This window comes from Eleutherodactylus coqui, chromosome 5 (assembly GCF_035609145.1).
Source record: "Eleutherodactylus coqui strain aEleCoq1 chromosome 5, aEleCoq1.hap1, whole genome shotgun sequence".
Classification (NCBI taxonomy): domain Eukaryota; kingdom Metazoa; phylum Chordata; class Amphibia; order Anura; family Eleutherodactylidae; genus Eleutherodactylus; species Eleutherodactylus coqui.
The window spans coordinates 115,776,597-115,799,352 of record NC_089841.1 but is presented as its reverse complement, the minus strand read 5'-3'; the positions used below and the strand labels follow the sequence as shown (position 1 = coordinate 115,799,352).

At 43.1% G+C, this 22,756-nt stretch overlaps 1 protein-coding gene across 2 annotated transcripts in view; it reads right to left on the bottom strand.

Annotated features, from left to right (window-relative positions):
- FER (FER tyrosine kinase) overlaps positions 1-22,756 on the bottom strand; it is a 202,114-nt gene that overhangs the window by 136,246 nt on the left and 43,112 nt on the right. For both annotated transcript variants that reach the window (XM_066603044.1, XM_066603045.1), the window contains exons 9-11: positions 21,484-21,603; positions 16,179-16,301; positions 14,756-14,945 (exon numbers count right to left, since the gene is read on the bottom strand). In XM_066603044.1, the coding sequence (XP_066459141.1) occupies positions 14,756-14,945; positions 16,179-16,301; positions 21,484-21,603 (433 nt within the window). The remainder of the gene's footprint in view (positions 1-14,755; positions 14,946-16,178; positions 16,302-21,483; positions 21,604-22,756) is intronic.

Genomic DNA, 22,756 nt, shown 5'->3' with positions numbered 1-22,756 from the left:
CCGTACTTGCTTTTTTTAGTAGCAGCAATTGCAGGAACATTTCCTTGACTTGCTTCTCTAATACAACAGCAATTTTTACTGCGAGAAAGTACTAGTGCGGAAGTGACGTCAGACGCCAGGAGTAGCGGCACGAGACGGAGGCACGAGCGAGCGGGGAGCTGAAGGGGTCAGCGGAGCAGCTCAGCAGCCGAAGCAGGTGCGGGGGCAGCGGCAGCCGAAGCCGAAGCAGGTGCGGGGACAGGAGTGACCAGTGGGACCGGAGCGCAGCAGCCGGCGCCAAGCGGTCACCAGGAGTTCAGCGGAGCAGCTGAGACAGGAGGGCAGAGTGAGCGGCCGCCGGGACATCGGGTGACGTCACCAGGAGGAGCGGAGGAGCTGAGTATCTACCTCTGTGTGTGTTTGTGTGTGTTTGTGAGTTGTGTGTCTTCTGTGTATCTGGTTAGTTGTGTCTTCTGTGTGTGTGTGTGTGTGTGTCTGGGGGTCTAAGTGTTTGCGAGGAGGGGGAAAAAAAAAAAAATAAAAAAAAAAAAAAAAAAAATTTTTGCTTGCTTGCGCATAAGTGTCAGCGGGTAAGAGGTTGCGTGAGAGAGGCAGCGGGTGAGGGGTTGCAGCAGCGGGAGAGGGGTTGCGGCAGCGGGTGAGGGGTTGCGGCAGCGGGTCAGCAGTTGCGGCAGCGGTTGCGGCAGCGGGTCAGCGGTTGCGGCAGCGGGTCAGCGGTTGCGGCAGCGGGTCAGCGGTTGCGGCAGCGGGTCAGCGGTTGCGGCAGCGGGTCAGCGGTTGCGGCAGCGGGTCAGCGGTTGCGGCAGCGGGTCAGCGGTTGCGGCAGCGGGTCAGCGGTTGCGGCAGCGGGTCAGCGGAGTGTGAGCAAGTCTATCTTCACTACTTCCACAAGTAAATTGTAGATCCCCATTAGGATGAGCTCCATGCCTGGCAATGTCATCCAGTGTGCTACTTGTGCAATGTATGCGGTCCTTGATCAGCCGATCGAGGGTGCATACTGTTGCGCAAGATGCATGCACGTTGCAAATTTAGAAGCCCAAATTCTGGATCTAAATGGGCAACTGGCAACACTGAGAGCCATTGACATCATGGAAAGGAGTTTGGTGCTCACTGAGCAGGCACTCGCTGGGGTAGAGGCGGGGGCGAATGGTAGTACGGAAGTGCAGGGGGAGCAGGCAGTCAGCTGGGTGACAGAAAGAAGGAGGGTTAGAGGGAAGAGAACCAGGGAGGCTGGTCCTGAACTGGCACAACCCAACAAGTTTGCACGATTGGCAGATGAGGGGGATGCCATTACAGAGCCAGCACCGCTGCAGCACGACAAGCCCTCTGAACGCCAGGGGGATGACTGCTCCAGTGAGACGGGGACGGGGAGCGCAGGGCAGGCTAGACAGGTTCTAGTGGTGGGGGACTCAATTATTAGGGGGACAGAGAGGGCAATCTGCCATAAAGACCGGGATCGTCGAACGGTGTGTTGTCTTCCTGGCGCTCGAGTTCGACACATCACGGATCGGATTGACAGATTACTGGGAGGGGCTGGTGAGGATCCAGCGGTCATGGTGCACGTTGGCACCAATGAACAAATTAGAGGTCAATGGAGGGCCCTCAAAAATGATTTCAGGGACTTAGGGTCCAAGCTCAGGGCGCGGACCTCCAGGGTAGTTTTCTCGGAAATACTACCTGTACCTAATGCCACACTAGAAAGGCAGCAGGATCTTAGGGAGGTAAACAAGTGGCTCCGGAGTTGGTGCAAGAAGGAGGGATTTGGGTTCCTGGAGAACTGGGCTGACTTTGCGGTCGGCTACAGGCTCTACCGTAGGGACGGGCTGCATCTTAATGGGGAGGGTGCAGCTGTGCTGGGGGAAAAGATGGCTAGAAGGCTGGAGGATTGTTTAAACTAGGGACTGGGGGGGAGGGTAAAATGAGAAATAGTGGGGTAGCCAGTGTAATTAGCGATCTGGGTCCAAGCAAAGGGAATGGGGGACGAGCAGGGGGTGGGGTTAGTACAGTTAGAACTGATAGATCAGCCAATAGTACGAATAACAACAAAACAAATTTAAAAAACAAAAAAAATGAAATAAATTGTATGATCACGAATGCACGAAGTCTGATCGGTAAAGTGGGTGAGCTTGAAGCAAGAATGACTGATGAAAGTTATGATATAGTCGGAATTACGGAAACATGGCTTGATGATAAGTGCGATTGGGCGGTGAATTTGCAGGGGTACAATCTCTTCAGAAGAGACCGAAGGAACCAGAAAGGGGGAGGGGTATGTCTGTACGTCAAATCTAACTTGAAGCCGAGGCTACGGGAGGATATAGGGGAAGGAGACGAACAGGTGGAATCTCTGTGGGTAGAAATACAGGGAGGAAAAAATAACAAAATCCTGATAGGGGTCTTCTATAGACCACCAAAAGCAACAGAAGAAACTGAAGACTTACTACTAAGGCAGATAGAAGAGGTGTCAAAACGAAACAAAGTAATTATCATGGGGGACTTTAATTACCCAGATATAACATGGGAGAACGAAACCTGCAAATCTCACAGGGGTGATAAGTTCTTGAGAGTAATTAAAGACAATTACCTGAACCAACTTGTGCAGGAACCAACAAGAGGGAGGGCCATTCTGGACCTAGTACTAACCAACAAACCGGAACGTATAAAGGGGGTGCAGGTTGAGGGGCACTTGGGGAACAGTGACCACAATATAATCAACTTCCAGCTGTCAATCAATAGGAAGCCTTATCAGGGAGTGACAAAGAAACTAAACTTTAGTAAAGCAAAATTTGATGAGCTTAGAACTACTATCGGTAACATTAATTGGGACAACATCCTCAAAAATATCAGTACGGAGGACAAATGGGAAAAGTTCAAAAGGATCCTAATCGCCTCATGTGAGCAGTTCATTCCCTTTAAAAATAAAAGAAACTCAACTAAAAGGAAACCAATGTGGCTCGACAAGACGGTACGAGGGGCAATAAACGAAAAGAAGAAAGCGTTCAAACTACTAAAGCAACAAGGCAGCGAAGAAGCGCTAAAATCATACAGGGAAAAAAACAAAATATGCAAAGATACGATCAAAACTGCCAAGGAGGAAGCAGAAAGACGGATCGCAAAAGAGAGCAGAAACAACCCGAAGCTATTTTTCAACTACATAAACAGCAAAAGGATTTGCAGGGAGAGCGCTGGCCCTTTAAAAAACAATGCAGGAGAAATCATTGATGATGACGAAGGGAAAGCAAATCTACTAAACAGTTTCTTCTCAAGTGTGTTCACCAAAGAAAAGGAAATGCCATCAGAGATGCAGGGGAATAAAACGAACCCCTCACAAAATATCTCATACCTAACGCAGGAGGAGGTGCGGAAGCGTCTAAAGAAAACTAAAATTGATAAATCACCGGGCCCAGATGGATTACACCCAAGGATACTAAAGGAACTAAGTGACGAGATAGCTAGGCCGCTATACCTAATATTTCTAGACACTATTAAGACCGGAGTAGTACCATTGGACTGGCGCATTGCCAACGTGGTCCCAATTTACAAAAAAGGGAGCAAAAGTGAGCCTGGTAACTACAGGCCAGTAAGTCTCACTTCAGTAACGGGAAAAATTTTCGAGGGGATTCTGAGAGACGCAATCGATGAGTACCTCAAGGAGATTAAGGGAATAACTCCTCACCAACATGGATTCATGAAGGGTCGCTCATGTCAGACAAATCTGATCAGTTTCTACGATGAAGTAAGCTCTAAGCTGGACCAGGGAGAATCTATTGATCTTGTATATCTGGACTTCTCTAAAGCCTTTGACACCGTGCCTCATAATAGGCTAATATACAAAATGAGGCAGCTCGGACTGGGCGAAAACGTGTGTAAGTGGGTAAAAAATTGGCTCAACGATAGAAAGCAGAGGGTGGTAATAAATGGTTCGTACTCTGATTGGACCACAGTCGCTAGCGGGGTGCCACAGGGTTCAGTAATAGGCCCCATTCTGTTCAATATATTTATCAATGACCTGATAGAGGGGCTGCACAGTAAAATATCAATATTTGCAGATGACACAAAATTATACAATATAATTAATGCAACGGAGGACAATGTGCGGCTACAAACGGACCTGGATAAGCTGGGAGCTTGGGCAGGAAAATGGCAAATGAAGTTCAATGTTGAAAAATGTAAGACTATGCACATGGGCAGGAGGAACGGATGTCACCAATATTCACTTAATGGGGTACCACTAGGGAAAAGTGATATGGAAAAGGATCTGGGGGTACTAGTGGATAATAGACTAAACTGGAGTAACCAATGCAAGTCAGCCGCTGCAAAGGCAAATAAAGTCTTGGGGTGCATTAAAAGAGGTATAGGGGCGAAGGACGAGAACATTATCCTTCCATTATATAAGGCACTTGTCAGGCCTCACATGGAGTACTGCGTACAATTCTGGACACCGGTGCTCAGGAAAGATGTCACAGTGCTTGAGGGGGTTCAAAGAAGAGCGACTAAACTAATACATGGAATGACGGGACTGGAATACCCAGAGAGGCTGTCCAAATTGGGACTATTTACTCTAGAAAAAAGAAGGTTAAGAGGCGACCAAATAACCATGTATAAGTACATGAGGGGACAACACATGGATCTCTCCCACGATCTGTTTACACCCAGGACCACGACGGTAACAAGAGGACATCCGCTACGATTAGAGGAAAGTAGGTTTCATCACCAACACAGAAAGGGGTTCTTTACTGTAAGAGCAGTTAGACTGTGGAACTCTCTACCGGAGGAAGTGGTGATGGCAAAATCCATAGAGGAGTTTAAAAGGGGACTTGATGTCTTTCTGGAGAAGGATATTACAGGATATAAATTTTAGTTTAAGTGTCAATCCTGGTATATAGGCAGGTAGGAACTATTAGGGGTTGATCCAGGGAACAGTCTGATTGCCATTAGGGAGTCGGGAAGGAATTTTTTCCCCAAAAGAGCCAATTGACTTCTGGCCTTGGGGTTTTTTGCCTTCCTCTGGATCAACACAGTAGGATAGACAGGCTGGACTAGATGGACAATGTCTTCATTCGGCCTTACATACTATGTTACTATGTTACTATGTATGTCTTTACTTCGTGGAAAAACGGATTGAAATGAAACACCTGATTGTACTGCGCTTCGTAAATGATTTCCTAATAAGTGTGGACCGCAGTCTTGCAACATGTTCTACACACAATGAAAGACTCTGCTCAATCTCAATGCACTTATGGAAATCAGGTGTTTCCCCTCTAGAGTGCAGAAGCGGAGCGGGTGGTAAGCATTGATAAGGGCCTCTAGCACTCTTACATTTTGCAGGAAGAGCATTAGACAATATCTCCCTGGCTTCTGATTTCTTTCTTCTGCAAAGAATTAGCATGGGCAGGGCAACAAACATGTAGTTACTTCTGGCTGCCCTCCATCTTTGAATGACTGCCTGTTCACAGTGAATGAACGGCTGCCCGTTTACACAGAGTAAGAATTTGCTCACTAGTCGCTTTATCTACAGAGAGCTGAAAGCTACAGGTACTGCGTTTACACGGAACAGTCATCACTGAAAATTGCTCATTTGAGCACATTTTTCAGACGATTGTTGTTCCATTTACAGCCACCCTATCAGAGGCCATTGACTAATAATGGGACTACAGTACTAGGCTATGCTATTCTATTAATTAAAAGCAAAGGGAATCAGACAGAATGATTTTCCATTGGATTTCCTGGGCTATTTGGCAGCCAGAATAGGATAGTATGCGGTATTATTCTATCTATAAAAAAATGATAAATTGATTTTAGATAGATCAGATAAGATTTGTAATAATCTTGTCACAATAATGAATCCTGTGAGAAATTAAAGCAATGACACTAGTGTGAACAAAGAACAATTCTGCATCTGGATGCCCTATACATGTGCCCTGCTGCATCTGCATAATACACGCACATCCTCTGGAAGAGTAAGCTGGTATCCCTTCACTCTAGGGTTTGCTTTCTTGCATGATGTGTGGGGTGCGTCTGTGCAGGTGGCCAGACATATATGTGAACAGTGATGCGTACAGTTGGGTCTATGCTGGTGGCCAGACATGTGGTATGAACAGTCTGTTCTGTGTTACATGCAATCCCTGGTGCGAGCTGTCCTGTCCTGCATTGGATCTATTACCATCTCTGGGCTAGTTAGGTCCTTAGGCTCCAGAGTGGAGTCGTCCCTATTGGGACGATCTCCCCACTTGCTGGCAGGTTTCCTGGAGTTAGTGGTCTCGTAAGAGTAGGGACCCGCAAGACTAAAGGAGCGTTGAAATCGGCTCACGGGCTTAAGTATCTTGGCCAAACTACGAACAAATACCTAGTACATGTTATAGTTATTCCATCTAGCTATGTGTGCAGGTATGCTGGTGAGTGTTTTGGGCATTTGTCAGTCATTGATTTATGCCTGTCCGCGAATTCTGGTCCCAGTTTGATGTTCCCTGTCCCTTGGTGTTCTGTGTGTGCGCGCGTTTGTGTAGTATCTCAGTTTGCACAGTATCTCAGTTGGGCAGCCAGCACGTCCTTGTTTGGATGCAATATCATCCTTGCATCCATGCAGAGATGTGCCTCGAAGATTTAACAGCAGGTAGTACTGTTTAAATTGTAAAAAGCCCAGTTTGGTTGTAGAGGCACAGCTCCCACAGCGTTGTCCATACTAACAGTGGTACTGGGAAATAAGTTGGTCAGCAGGGATCTCAAGCAGCGGACCTCTGCCAGTTATCAGCGGAAAAAACATCCCAAAATTCCCAGACAATCCCTTTAATACTACTAAAGAAATGATGAATATCAGCAACTTAATTTATGGAGGTCAGTAAACTTCGAAATTCAAATCTGACCATAAATATGTTGCATCATAATCATTAAAAGGCCAAAATCGCATATGGAACAATTTATAGTTGTACGAAAATGCCAAGTCCCAGTTGTCCTCAGTAATCAGCACCTTAATCGGTCAGGACAGTAATGAGTAGAACAACTCTTACAGAACTAGATACAGCCGCAGGAATTAACAACACCAGAGACAATTTAGTTTCAATGTCACCTGAGGAAGAAGTAACAGGACAATGAACCGTATAAAATATGGACTGGAATTGATGTCAAATGCCAAGCCACTGACTTTACGGATTCTCTTTATTTTCCAGGCACTGAGCTGACAGGAGCATAGGGCACTGCATGTAAATGTGGAGAATATAAAATCCACAAATGGGCATCTGTCACCATGTACGCAGCTATACAGAGAGCGATGGCAGTCATTTGCCAGTTGATAAAGGGGCCAGACACTATTTTATGAGCAGCGTTTCCATCTTGACAAACATTAAAAAAAGAAATAAGATGGGGAGCATCTTAAGTTGATTAAAACCTGTAAATTTTATTTCTTTCCGTTGCTTTTTTATTCTTCTTTCCTACAGCCGCACTCAAAGCCATTTTTTTAAATCTCCTCTTTTTACAACCAGTCTAACCTGGTTGAAATGGAAGTGAAGTCAAGTGAAGAGGTAAAAAAGGAAAGATTATTCCTGCCAGGCTAGCCAGGGAAGACTGAAACAATAGGAGCACAGCCTTTACAGCATGGATGATATCCCGTAAAACATGCTTTATTAACAGATAGAAGCCAAGGTACAAAAATGTGTTACAAATTACTATTTTGTTTTAACACAGCATTGGCTAAAAAGCTCCCTAAGGTTCAAGGCCAGCAAAATACTTGAGCAAACCTATACACAAAGTCTATGGACTGCAAAGCTTTGCATAAAGTCTCCCTACTCAACTCACTAATCTTGAAAAGTAACTGAGAACATGCTCAGAGATAGCAGCAGAACAGTGCTGCGTGTGTGAACACTATTTTGGGATTGTAATGCAGCTTTCATTAACAGCATGTACACAAAAAGTATGTAGAAATTTAAAAAAACGATTGCGATCAGAAAGAGAAAACATTCTTGCAGATATGATACTTTTTAATGGCTAATAAAAGTAGCACAGAGAGACAATGAATGGATGTACAATCACACCTCTAATGCCACGCTTTACGCAAAAATCTACTAGAAAAGGAAAGCTTAAATATTATGTGCTGGCACACAGCTCCACCTAGTGGTACATTTTTAGTTATCTTAGATCTGTGTACTTACAACTACATCCATGGGAAATGATGTAGTTACAATAAAAGCACAGATTCTGGAGGTGATAAAAGCAGGTAAGTGTTGTAGATCAGATAAAGTAAGGGCCCTTTTACACTAAAACGATCATTGCTTGATTATTGTACAGATTTCTGCAATCCAGCGAGAATCTGCTCAGTGTAAAGGCCTGCATGATCTGAAAAAAGAATAATTCATTTGGATCGTGTAGGCATGAAAGTCAATGGTCAATCGGCCTGTGTAAACTACCTATGAACAACCGTCTGTCTACTGTGAATGGAGGCGGGCCAGACCGATCCTCAGCGCTCCACCTCATTCACTAAGTGATGAACGCCCATGTGCTGATCGCACAGGAGAGATTATAGCTGTGACCTATAGTCACCCTGTGTAATTAGACCCGAATCTGTAAAAAAGATTATACATATTTCAGCCAAACCAGAACACAACACCACAGACATAAGATACAGAGGCCAACTGAATAAAACACAGTCTGTGCAATACACAGTTTAAATATGAAACATTAATGGAGACATTACATGGCAGGACACACAAACATAGCTTTATAAAGCCTTGCTTTCAGTAGAATATGTTGAAATTCCGAAGGCACAGTTTTTGGTTATTTACAAGTTAGGGCCTTTTTACGTGGAACGATCATCATTCAATTTACAGCTGGATCATTAGAAACTGAACGTTCAATGATTGAAAATAAACTGTCAGCAACTGAACGCCAAATGATAATTCATTCCTCATTAGTTCTATGCAGGCATAAAAATCAATTGACGATCAACCTGTTTAGGGTACCCGTTCACCCTGACTAGAGACGGGCAGTCGTAAGCGATCTCTGGCATGTACCTCCTCTATTTGCTGAATGATTATTGCTGCTGTGTGCAAGCACAGGAGTGATCATTGGGACAACAGTCGGGCGTCTATTTTAACTCCTTAAGGACATGGCCTATTTTGGGCTTAAAGGGGTTGTCCCGAGGCAGCAAGTGGGTCTATACACTTCTGCATGGCCATAATAATGCACTTTGTAATATACATTGTGCATTAATTATGAGCCATACAGAAGTTATAAAAAGTTTTATACTTACCTGCTCCGTTGCTGGCGTCCTCGTCTCCATGGTGCCGACTAATTTTCGCCCTCCGATGGCCAAATTAGCCGCGCTTGCGCAGTCCGGGTCTTCTTCCTTTCTGAATGGGGCTCCGTGTAGCTCCGTGTAGCTCCGCCCCGTCACGTGCCGATTCCAGCCAATCAGGAGGCTGGAATCGGCAATGGACCGCACAGAAGCCCTGTGGTCCATGGAGACAGAGGATCCCGGCGGCCATCTTCAGCAGGTGAGTATGAAGACGCCGGACCGCCGGGATTCAGGTAAGCGCTGTGCGGGTTGTTTTTTTAACCCCTGCATCGGGGTTGTCTCGCGCCGAACGGGGGGGGGGGGGGGGGGTTTAAAAAAAAAAAACCCGTTTCGGCGCGGGACAACCCCTTTAAGCCCGCAATTATTTTTGGCTGATTTTCTTCTCCATTTATCAAACGTCACAACTTTTTAATTTTTTCGTTGACTAGGCCGTATAAGGGGTTGTTTTTTGCGTAGCGAACTGTGGTTTTTATCGGTGCCACTTTTGGGTACATTGACTATATTGTAAAGCTTATTTTTTTTATGATAGCAGGGAGAGAAAACGCATCAATTCTGCCATAGATTCCTTTTCTTTTTTTTTTTTACAGCGTTAATCATGCAGCATAAATGACACGATCCATTTTTTCTGCGGGCGGGTACGGTTACAACGATACCAAAATTCTTACTTTTTTTTAGGTTTTTCCACTTTTCTGCAATAAAAACTTTTTTTTGGAAATTTTATTTTTTTTTCTCTATCGCTGCATTCAAAGTCCTGTAACTTTTTTTATTTTTTTATGTACGGAGCTCTGTGGGGGCTTATTATTTGCGAGACAAGCTGTAGTTTTTATTGTTACCATTTTGGGGTACAAAAGGCTTTTTTGATCGCTTTTATTGCGTTTTTTAGGGAGGCAAAATGCTAAAAATTAGCATTTTGCCTCAGGTTCTTTTTGCATTTTTTTAACACTTTTTTCAGTGCACAGTCAAAGCATGTATAGCTTATTGTACACGTTGTTACGGACGCGACAATACCAGATATGTGGGGTTTTAATTTTTTTTATGCTAATATGAGAAAAAGTATTTAAAAAAAAGTTGTTTTTTTTTAATTTTTTTACACAACTTGTGTTTCCCTGGGGGACTTTCACCACAGTACTGCTGATCGCTGTGATAAGGCATGGCAGGGCTACTGCCTTGCCATGCCTTATCGCTTATACAGCGATCATAGGCATTGGCACTACAGGACGCCAGTGTCTGGTGTCCTGTTGCCATGGCGACAGGCGGGGCTCTCGCGACAACAGCGTCCTTCCTCTGAACTCTTTCCCTGCCGCAATCTACTTAGATCGCGGCAGGGAAGGGGTTAACAGCGGGGGGTGCATCTCCGATGCCCCCTGCTGTTGCAGCAGGACGCCGGCTGTGACTGACAGCCGGCTCCCGCTGCGGGATAGCGCAAGATCATATGTGATCCCGCGCTATCCCCAGGACGTAAGTTTACACCCTGTTGCGGGAAGTACCCCGCTGCCAGGACGTCAACTTACGCCCTGGAGCCGGAAGGGGTTAAACATCAATCGCAAAAAAAATATTAATATATTATTAAGAAGAAGAAGATCTTAAAAAAAAACAAAAAAGAAGTCTAATCTTTCCAGAAACACCTCTATTCTTGCCAACTCTCGCTCTGGTATTGTGATTCAGAACATCAAACTCGGTTCAACTTTCACAACTATTATATAATTCAACAATTATTGTATAGAGCAAAAATATTGAGCAATCACTGTGTAAATGGGCCTTCACTTTGTGACTATTTCACACAGAATGAGAGCGATTTATTAAAGGACCACTTCGGCAAAAACACATTTTTGCATCCCTCATCTTCTTCCCTGCCACACTTTAGACAACCCCAATACACTATCTATTGTACACTGTTCCATGCAATGCAGCTTCCAGGCGGATACTTATCAGGCACCATCTTAATGCTGAGATTTATCCCTGCTCACTTTATCAATGCTTTGCTAACACTCCCATGATACATCATCACAGCATCACATGGCCACCTACAGCCTATACCATCTCTGCCTGCTGGGAGGACATAGTCACCAAAATAAGCTGCAGACCATAAGTACATAATTAGAAGGATGAATTGTGATCTCTTTCATTTTAACTGTGTGATGGGAGCCTCTAATCATTAGCAGTAACTGAGATAGGGGTTTCTGTCCCTCTCTATGAAGAGATTGTGTGGTAGAGTCCATGTTATATCATCACATAGGAATTACGCTGAGTGAAAACCTGACTCCTGGACAATACAGAGAGACAAATAAATCTCACGTGGTCAGAATGAGATTACATTACCCACCTGAAAAAAAAAAAAAACCAGGAAGTTTCAGATAGAAAGGAACAACTAAGGCAATACTAGCCAACTTATATATACTGGAGGACCAGTTACATAATGAATGAACAAAAATATTTCATTGGAGTGGCCCTTTAATACTGGTGCACCGCCCATATCTTCAACGGAGCGCACAATCAGTTGTAGAATGTGGCTAGAGGCTTCACAAATATAGCATTCAACATGACCATGTTTTTCAATGTAATTACATCAGAAAACTTTCTAAAAACATATTTATCTATTCTATCTGGTTTTAAGCTTTATATTTTGTATCTTTATATCTTGGACCTTCATCTTAAGGGGCAGCATTATCAAAATGATAATTATATATTATAATTACACACAATATTAAAGAGGGTTGTGTTTTTCCAAGAAGAAGAAGTTTTTAAACAGCTCGGCATAAGAGAAAATAAACAAAGGCAGCATACTCAGGGGTCTTTGTCCCTGGGGGCTACAGCTGAGCAGTTACCGGAGCCCCATTCCCCCACAGCGGAGGGCTTCCAGAAATTAGGTGAACGCTGTGGCCTATCGGAGGTTGCAGGGTCACCTTCCGAATTCCTGGCAACAGTGCTCACATCGTGGGCACCACCCGTTTCGCATTACACTAGAGTGTGACTAGATTTCGAAAGGATACTGTACTGCAGTTATGACGAAGGGTGCTCTTGGACGGAACGATAACACTTGTCAACAGTTAAAAACTTTCAGACTTCAAAATAGGTATTTCTTAATCATTTCATCACAGAAGAAACAAAAATGACATTGAAAACTTAGCTTTTGGCTCTGAGATGTAGCCCATTTAAGTTATATGTACCTTTATTCAGATCCACAAGGTTAGATGAGTGAAATGATTAAATAAACAAAAGTATATATAGTAAAATAGTTGAGCTAAAATGTAAACCAGATACCGGAATGCTTATATCTTAGAATTAATATGTATATATTACAAGAAAAAATGAAATTAAGTGTTCTCCAACTTGTTTTCTTCCATAATTTCAAGATAGAATCTGGGATGCCACGTAATTGTAAAAACTCTTCTGGAAGTTTGTGTGTGGTGAGGTGACATTTTCTGCCCAGAAATGTCGAATTACCCCAATCATAAAGACTGCATTTTGCCAATATTCAAGTATCCAGTTAGGAGATCAGGACAAGCACTGGGCACCGTATATTGTCTGCAATTCATGTGCTGTGAACCTACGTAGATATCTTAAAAACCAAAGCTAATAAACAAAATCTAATGTTATATTTGTGTTTCTCGACCCACAATTAGGAGGAAAGAACTATTTTGAGAAAGAAAAAAATTTCAAAGTGCCGTTTTTTTTGTCAATTCAAAACTTCAATTTAAGTGAACGATAATCGTTCAGTCTAAATACAAGCCAACGACCAAATGATGAACTACAATTGTTCGCTTTTTGCATGTCCTACATTTTATGCAGGCATAAAAATTGTTGGCTTGCTCAATTATGGTTCGGTTTGAACAGCGCTTCTTCAGTCTGTCTTATCTATATATATAAAATTGAATGTATGTCTGTCTGTGTGTCTGCCTGTCTGTTTGTCCTTTATGCGCTACTACACCATTCATCCAATCGCCATGAAACTTTGGGAAGTTGTTGAGTACACTCCTGGGAAGATTATAGGCATAGTACATTTATGCTACGATAAATGGCATGCGCGCGTGCTTGCGTAGTCGACAGTTACGACCCCCCCCCCCACGTAGATCGTTCTATTTCCATCATTGCCACTAATTCTCTCACTTCCCGATGTTGTAGAAACATGAAATTTGGCACGAGCATTGATTATGTCATAAATAGGAAAAGCTAATGGGTCGATTATTCAACTCTAAGCGCAAAAGAATTTGCGTCCAAATTTTACGTACGGAATGTAATTTTCTCACATAGAAACTTGAAATTTGGCACGGGCATTGATTATGTCATAAATAGGAAAAGTTAATGGGTCCCAAGTCGATTATTCAATTCTAAGCGCAAAACAATTAGGGTCCAAATTTTACGTACGGAATCTAATTCTCTCACTTCCTGATATATATAAATGTATGTATGTCTGTCTGTCTGTCCTTTATGCATTACTACACCATTCATCCAATTGCCATGAGACTTTGGGAAGTTGTTGAGTACACTCCTGGGAAGATTACTGGCATAGTACATCTATCCTACGATAGGTGGCGTGCATGCGAGCATCGTCGACAGTTATGCCCCCCAGACAAAGATCGTTTGATTTCCATCTCAAGCACGAAAGCAAAAGGCATTACGAGCAACAGGATGCGTGTTCAACTACAAAATGATGCATCCGCCGAACGTTTCGCAAGACAATTGCTGGATATTGAGAATGCTGAGGTAAAATGAAAGCTGTGCTGTGATTGGTTGCTATTTCTTATACTGCTGAGGTAACATGAAAGCTGTGCTGTGATTGGTGGCTACTTATACTACTGAGGTTGCATGAAAGCTGTGCTGCGATTCGTTGTTATATATTATACCACTAAGGTAACATGAAAGCTGCGCTGTGATTGGTTGCTATATATAATACCGCAGAGGTAACATGAAAGCTGCGCTGTGATTGGTTGTTATATATTATACCACTGAGGTAACATGAAAGCTGCGCTGTGATTGGTTGTTATCTAGATATGTAAAAACGAATGAATGTATGTCTGTCTGTCTTCGCAGCAACGCGCGATGGGTAAGCTAGTTCACTTATAAGTGGACGATTCTAAACAATTTCTCGTTTGAATGAAGCAATGATGTATCTGCCCAACTACAGGCTGTACGAGCAAACAAAATAACAATAACGTCATTCACTTGTAGAAACGATAAATTGGCTTGTCTAAAAAAGGGTTCTAAGTAACACAGGCAATTATGTAGGGGGTCAGCATTGTTTGGGGATGAACAGTATACTGGCATGCTACCAATATTTATACATCTGAACTGTCTGATATTGCGTGACTTTGCCCCTTCCTTTTCTCCCCTTGGAGTAGGAGATGCCCTGCCCCAAACCATCCCAATGACCTGGTAGAAAGCACCTCTTCCTGTCCACTGGATGCCTGAACTTCTACTGGCCTTACATTTCTACAGTGGTTTAAAAAGTCTAGATTGAAGGAAACCACTTACCATAGAAGTTACCGATCTGGCATCTTCTTCATAATTTACTACAGACGGAGGTTCCTTGCCTTCATTATCTTGAACCTTCCGATCGAGCAGCTCCTTCTGAGCAGATAACTTGGTTTCTGTACATTTGAGGTGCTGTACTGTCTGCTTTAGCTCTTCCAGAGCCTGTTTCCGACTCAACAACAGCACAATACTGAAGAAAAGGTAAAAGAAGAGACCTCAATACTGAATAAAGAGTCATGTAGCATATGTATACAATCATATCTTCGGAAAAGAGGATTAGCAAAACTTTTCTACTACTGACCATATCTGCTTGCTGGAGAGACAATACACGAACAAGTCTCAAGAAAAAAAAACATGGAACCAATTTCGTGTTGTCACCAACGATGCACCAATTATCATTTTCCCGCTCAGTATCAGACTTATCAAATGAATACTCAACGGTGGCCACATAAAAACTCTTCAATCCTTTCTCAATGAAAAGCAAAGTCGATTATGGGAAACAAGATGTAACATAGCATGTTCCGGCATAAATTAGACTTATTTGTCTAATCAGAAAAGAACAGATAGAAGCGTAATCATTAGTAATTAGTATTCTGCAATCAATGGGTAAGTGGTTTCTAGTGATAGCAAAATGGCATTTAAAATAAATAAATATTTCTTGCAGCGCTCCTAGAGAAAATTTTTAAGGAGTCAATAGGAAGTGTAAAAGAAAGAATTAAACTTCTCTCATTTGTCTTCACTTAACTATCTGCACCACAAACGGTTTATAGAAATCGAATCTAAAACTAGGGAGCGGTTAAAAACTGCAAACACAAGTCACAAATGCCGTTTTAAATAGGATTTAACAGGCAATACCAGTCGGGGCGATCACGCAATCAACGCAACTATATGCTTGCAACAGCAGTGCCAGATGACGCGGCCGGCGGTGGGCGGGGACACGTATTCACGCGATACTTCCGCTGTGCTACAGCAGAAGCATTCCGCGGTTGATTTCCGCAACGTGAGCATTGAGCCATTAGATTCAATAGAACCTAATGGCTTTGGGGGTAACGAAATCCGGCCATGGGCATTAGCCCTAAAGAGATCGTTGCGGTAGGGTCCATCACACAGGAATTATGCAGACTGAAAAACAAACTAATTTTTGATATCACATCAACCCAAGTAAATCTCAGCTAGTTAGAAAGGAGAGCTGAGGACAACGACTCCAGGAAGCCTTAGATAGAAAGAACTAAACAAGGTAATACGAGCCGACATATATACAGCGAGGCTAGTTACATAATGAATGGGGGGGGGGGGGGGAATTTCCCCATAGTGGCCGTTTAAGGACATTGTCATTTCATTGCATTTATGCTTTGACTCCGTTGAAACAGTTTAGCAAATGGATGCGATTACAATTATTTGTCTCTAACAGCAAGAAACTTACTCGGACTTTTTTTCACAAGCACTTGCAGATTCTTCTATCTCCTTCTCTTTCTCCGCCAGCAGCTCCTCTTTGCTTAGAAGTGACTGCTGTGTCAGTACGAGCTCCTCAGATGCTGTTTTTAGCCTGCAAAACAAATTGTGATGTATTCCTGAGATGACACCGAGGGCAACACAAGACGAGTAAATTGAGCCCAACATGAAATCTCTGTCCACAAAGGTGGCATTTAAATAGAGAACCATAAATCCTGCTTAGTTGTAAGCAAGGCTGAGCAGTCGCTAACACATTTCATTCTAACAAGGTCCTGCACCAAGATGCAAGAGATACCATCAAGCAGGAGATGCTGCTGACTAATAAAACAGAGCAGCATAGCAGAAAGTCTAACACCGGAAAAATGTGTGATCTTTAACAGCAAGTTATGGTACTTCTGCACATAGTGCTAATTATTATATCACATCATTATTATAACGGACTGCCCCAGCGAACAAGCAAAATATGGCACAGTTTGCTCGGTCAGTTTAAACACAAAAATAAATGCTTTTTTTTAACAAGATCTTTCAGTTGTTCTCATTAAGGCCGCCGGTTCACAGCCGATATGTCGCTGCGTTATCCGTGGCGATAATCCGGCCGTGGGTAACGCAGTGAACGCTTTACATAGGCTAACTATGGAAAGCGCAGCCCGGCGTCCACGAGTGGAGAATCATAGCGATTCTCCGCTCGCGGGATTCAAATCACAGCATGCTGCGATTAGCCACGGTGAGCCCATCTATCAGATAGACTCACCGCAGAGACCTGTTGGTTCTTCCCCCTGCTCCCCCACGACGGAATATCGCTAGCAATATTCTACCACGCCCGTGGACAGGCAGCCTTACTGGTACAGTGAACAATCAGTGTTTAAAGGTTTAGTAATGCTTTGAGTAGACGTTTTGTATATATTTAGTCATGTGCTTCGTTAAGTAGCTTAAAAATAGGTCAACTATAAAAAGGTGACTACCAGACACATTGGACTCCGTGGAATGAAAGTGCTTACCACCATCTGTCCATCAGTCCTTGTGTGCTGTGTGAGTTACATGCTGAGCCTGACAGCACCTGCGATTATGCCACCATCATGTTATCAGTTACCGGCTCTTAGCTCCGTCCCCTGATCACATGACTGTGACGACATCACAGGTCCTTTAACCTCCTAGTGCACTGAATAAGGGCTTATGGGCAGACTACATTCCCCACAAACCTCTGCAGCCTCAGTTGCTATGGATACTGCAGTACTCAGTCTGGAAGTTTGTACCTGGTTGTGAGACTGCAGCACACCTGTGTGGAGACTCCAATAAGGACACCTCACAAATTTACACATACATAGTTCGTGTGCTGACAGGACCTGTGAGGATGTCACCATCATGTGATCAGTCACGTAGTCTCTAAGCTGAATGAGGGTTTATGGGCAGACTACATCCCCCACAAACCCCTGTAGTCTCAGTTGCTATGGATACAGCAGTACTCAGTCTGGCAGTATGTAGCTTGTTGTGAGACAGCCGCACACCTGTGTAGAGACTCCAATAAATGACTCCTCACAAATGTCCACATACATAGCTGACAGTGCATACTGACCAACAACATTGAAGCATAGTCCTTCACCACTATCTTCACATCTCCTGAACGTGATATCATGTCATTTCAAGTGCTAATGCCACCAACACCAGTCCAGCCTTCATCTCATCATCAAAACAAACCATCACTGTCGTTCAAGCATGTCACCACAGAGGGTTCAACGTCGCCGTGAAGCTAATGCAGCTTACATGATACAGCAACAAGCCACAATGTCACCTCGGCCATCAGCTGAAGTTTGTAAATCTCGTGCAGCAGATATGTGAAAGCTACGAGCAAACATGTCTCCTCAGCGAGCTGCTGAAGTTCATAAATCACGTGCAGCTCATATGCTAAAGCAACATAGCAGAGCTGTGTGTGTGTGTGTGACATGCATGCAGCAGAGCTATGTGGCACATTGCGCCACCAGAAGCACCGGTAATATAATTTCCTTATAATTACTAGTCAACACCTAAAGAGCAGTAATCTGAAGCTCCTGGGTTGCAAAGCAGAATTTGTGTCACAGCCTCCACCTACCATTTTTATTATGGAATCTTCTTATATATATATATATTCCATGTACATTGCGGCATGTTCTATCTTGTGTTCCTTGGAACGCATCGCCCATTGTTTTCATTGGGAAATGAAATCATATTGCATGGCATGAAATGCGCATGCAAGTGCAATGAGAAGCTTCCTACTGAAAACAATGGAAAACACTTGCCAATTCTTCAACACGACTAAACCTGTGACGGAGGATTGCAACTTCACAGAAGTGAAAAACGCACTGCCGTGAAAACGCACATTGGTGAGCGTGATATTAGGCCAAGTTTATCATCCCAACAGAGAGCTCGCCCATGTGTACATAATCTGAGACATAGGAGTCCATGGGCATTTTAGGGGCCGGAGTGACTGCATCAAAAGGGTAATAATTGCATAATGCCAGGGATGTCGCTAGCAGAGGAAGGAAATCATGGCAAAAGCCATGTGTAACACATTCTGCCATGTCCGACCATACAGTTCCTGCAGTTGCTTTCAAAATAAGACTAAGCAGATCAAAAAGGGGAAAGTATGTGTCATCTTAACAAATACTTTATTTTCTACAACTGATGAGCACGGAACAAGTTTGAAGGGTAGATTTTCCCAAACCTTGAATCATCTCATACAAAATGGAAATGGAAATCACACTGACATTTCATTTAATCTTGTGAATGCCAGTTGTAAATGGAGACGAAAAATGAACAAAAATGTCACATTCCTGTCAGACTTCAATAGAACGTTTGAAGGAAGATAAACTTTCATTTTCTTTCTTTGTAAGAAAGTCCAGGAAGATGTCCCTGGATGACTTCTAAAAGAGGACAAAAGTTTCAAGTACCTTAGTTATGCCAACCCTGGAAACTGAAATTCTCAAACTGTATGCATGTACATGGAATTGTTAGTAATTAAAGGGGTATTATGGTTGGAACAAGTTATCCCTCATCTGCCGGAATGCGGATGACTAGCTAATCATTGGAGGTCCAATCGCTGGGACCACCACTGTTCCTGTCCAGTAAGTCCTCATATGAATGGAGCAGAGGGTGAGCAGCCATGCCACCACTCCATTCCTTTCAACGAGAGTATCAGCAATTGTCAAGTGTTTAATTTAAATGAGAGCGCAAGAGGAGATTTCAGAGATCAACGTAGTAGTAACACGAGTGTGGTGTCTACGGTCTGTTCATTAGATGACAAACTGGACCCCCATATTCGGAATCTGTGGGGTCCCAGCGGTTGAACCCCAACCTTAGCTAGTTATCCCTATTTCGTGGATACGGGATAACAAGTTACAACCAGAATACCCCTTTAATGCAAACCTCACTATAGAGAAAGGAGTCATAGAATCAGAGTTGGAAGGGACCTCCAGGGTCATCTGAAGTCCCAAGCTGCTGTTAATTGTCACAATCAGATGCTGGTATTTAAAGAGGAAGTTAAATATGATCTGCAATAACTTTCTACAGTGGACAATGGTATAATTAGAGTTTAAGAAGGTGCTCAGTCGAAAAGACACTTAATAGCAACATGGTAAAGGGAATGTACTGTTTTGAAAGTGCTGATATAGGTTTCTACAAAGTACATTCCCTTGCCAATAGAATTAGCCCCGCCACCGTCCCGCCTCTCCCCATTGCAACTAGTGCAGAGGGGCGAAGAGGAGGCAGAGAGGGGGCGGGAGCTCAGTTCCTGCTCCTGGCTCTTCCATCCTCCCCCCCCCCCTGCAGATGTGGACGACGTATATCGGCTCGGCATGAAAACTGAGCCGATATACGTTCATGTGAATGCAGCCCACGGACCAGAAACGTTTTAGGGATTTTACGCATGCGGTGGTTTTACTGCCCAATTTTTTTTTTCTTCAGCTACCAAAATTATTTTTGCTGTATTTCTTTCCGTAACATATAGCTTTTATATCTTTTTTCACTGACTTTTTTTTAGTTTTAGTGGGGGTAAAAAAAAAAAAAAAAAAAAAATTTAAAAATTTAAAAAAAGGATTTTTTTTAAACATTTATAATTTGCAAAATAAAATTTTTAATTAGGATAGTTAAGCTAAAATAAAAGTTTGTTGGGTGTTTTGACATACAATATGTACAGTTTTGAATTACAGGGCGCATACCACAACAGTTTTGGTCGGCGTCAGCTTTGGGTCATTTCCTTTTTTATGTATATATTTTTCTCTCTATTTTTGCAACTTTTTTTTACCAACTAGGTCTCCCATGACATCATATAAGACCTCTGGGGAGGGGGGGGGGGGGTTCAAACTGGCTTATTTTAAATTTCACACATTTCCATTATAGCTGGGGCATCCATAGGAGCACCAGTTACAGGGGAAAATATCCCCTGAAGTGACAATAGTCACTTATAGAGCTGATCAGGGTCTGCTAGGACCCTGTAGCTCTGCTGTGCCAGGGGGCTCCCGGTGGGCACGTGAATGCTGGGTCGCGTAGTGGAAGAAACGCTTCCACTTTTCAGTGCATAATGCTCATTAAGCGTTGTGTACCCAGGAGAGGATAAGGCAGAAGCGTTTAAAAACTGCTTCTCCCTTCTCCTCCAGTTTGTCAGCTGTTGGAGAACCCGACCTGCTCCTGCGTGATTGCAGGAGCTTTAATCCCGTGCCACATTTTTGCTATTGGCTGGGATTAAAGTCCAGGATCAAGCGTCATATATTTACCACACTTGGTCCTTAAGGGGTTAAAAATTTTCAGCAACATTACACTGAAAAGCTGCAATAGGCAGAGTTCTAAGAAAAAGATACTCTAGTATTATTAGCTCATAGGGAATACTAGTATTTACTAAAACAGACATGCCTGATCTTCTGTCTGCCTCTTTATAGCTCTTGCAGGGGAGAATATATTCTGGCCAGGTTAGATTTCCCTGAGAAGAGTACCATTTCCCTGCCAGAGTGTCTGCCAGCAGCTCCAAGCTTGGCCACTTTCAAAGAAATGCCATGCTTGTCTGGCCATGCAAACGCAACATGTTAACACAGGAAATGGACATAAAAATTGTCAACGGAACGAGGTTTCTTTAATTTCAGTGATCACCAAGCTGGTTATTTCTCCACAACAAACAGGTGTGGCAAATCCCATCTTACCTGGAGCCTGTATAATGAAGTAACTAGACAGATATTTAGCAGCAGATAATCTAAAGTACACATTTTGAAAACAAAAAAAAGTTTAGATTTATTAAAAGTAAAATGTCTTACATGGAATTTAAGCTGTCTGCTGTGAGGTTGTTCCACATGATCTCATTAGCCTGAAGATTTTCAATTTCTTCTAGTAAAGACAAGTCAAATTCAATATCCTCCTTCTTGGACTCTGGTGACCTATTATAAAAAGCAATTACAGAACATGTTAAACAGATAAGCAAAATATTAAATTTATTTCTTGTAGCACCGAGATTAAGGTTAGGGTTGAATGGTGACTTTGACCATGACCTAGTACACTGAGATCTCCCAGCCTAACAGAACTCAAGAAGGTTGCATTGCGACTCGCAAGCTACTGTGACCAAATTAAAAAATAATCTAACCTTACTGTCATGGCAACTTGCAACGTGATTGCATTACGGTTTATTAAATTGTGAAGTTGCAGGGCTGCACTGTGCCATGCCCAAAGTCACCATGTAGGCCTAGCTTAGCCTCTTAAGGAAAAAGGCTTTTTTGAGTCTTCGTTTTTTCCTCCTCACTTACAAAAAAAAATCATAACTCTTATTTATCCATAAATGTAGATGGCCGAGGGCTTGGTCTTTTGCAGAACAAGTTATATTTTCCAATGACACTACTTAATGTGACCCAACATGTACTGAAAAACCTAAAGTCTAAGTGAGGAGAAAATGTCAAAACCAAGGAAAACAAAACAACTTTCTATAACCACCACCAGTAGGCCATACGGCGGTAATTACAGCAAATCCCATGCGCTGCAATCTAATATCTGGCACCTGCAGAAGCTAACTGCAAGATACTGCAGCACCAGAATCAGTGCCTTTCATACCTGCGCTGGAACCTCTGAAACATAACAGATCTGGTACAAAATAGCGGAAGAAAAAGTACTGCATGTAGTGCTCTTTCGTCCGGTAAAATGCCGGACAGCTAAGCAGAAACTTAATGGACCAAAATATCGTCAATGGAGTCCATTCAGTGCTGTTTGGTTCAGTCATAAGATAGAGCTCTTCAGCCAAGGGATTCCCCTTTCCTGCCCCCTGAACAGAGCAGGAAAATGGAACCCCCGATGCAGATGTGAAAGCTGCCTCACAACTAGCAGAAGACCCCTTCCCCTTATCCTCCATTGCAGAGCACTTGGTTTTCTTAGTCTACTTTTAGACAGTGCAATGGTCCCTTATCTTCCCCAAATGTATCAAGGCAGCATAAAGCTAGCTCTCCTGTACACGAACACATGGAGATCAGCTGAGCACGCGTGGTTGTTTCTTTATGGTGGGAAACAGCCAGTTCACTACCTCTGGCAGAGATTATCTCTGGGGGA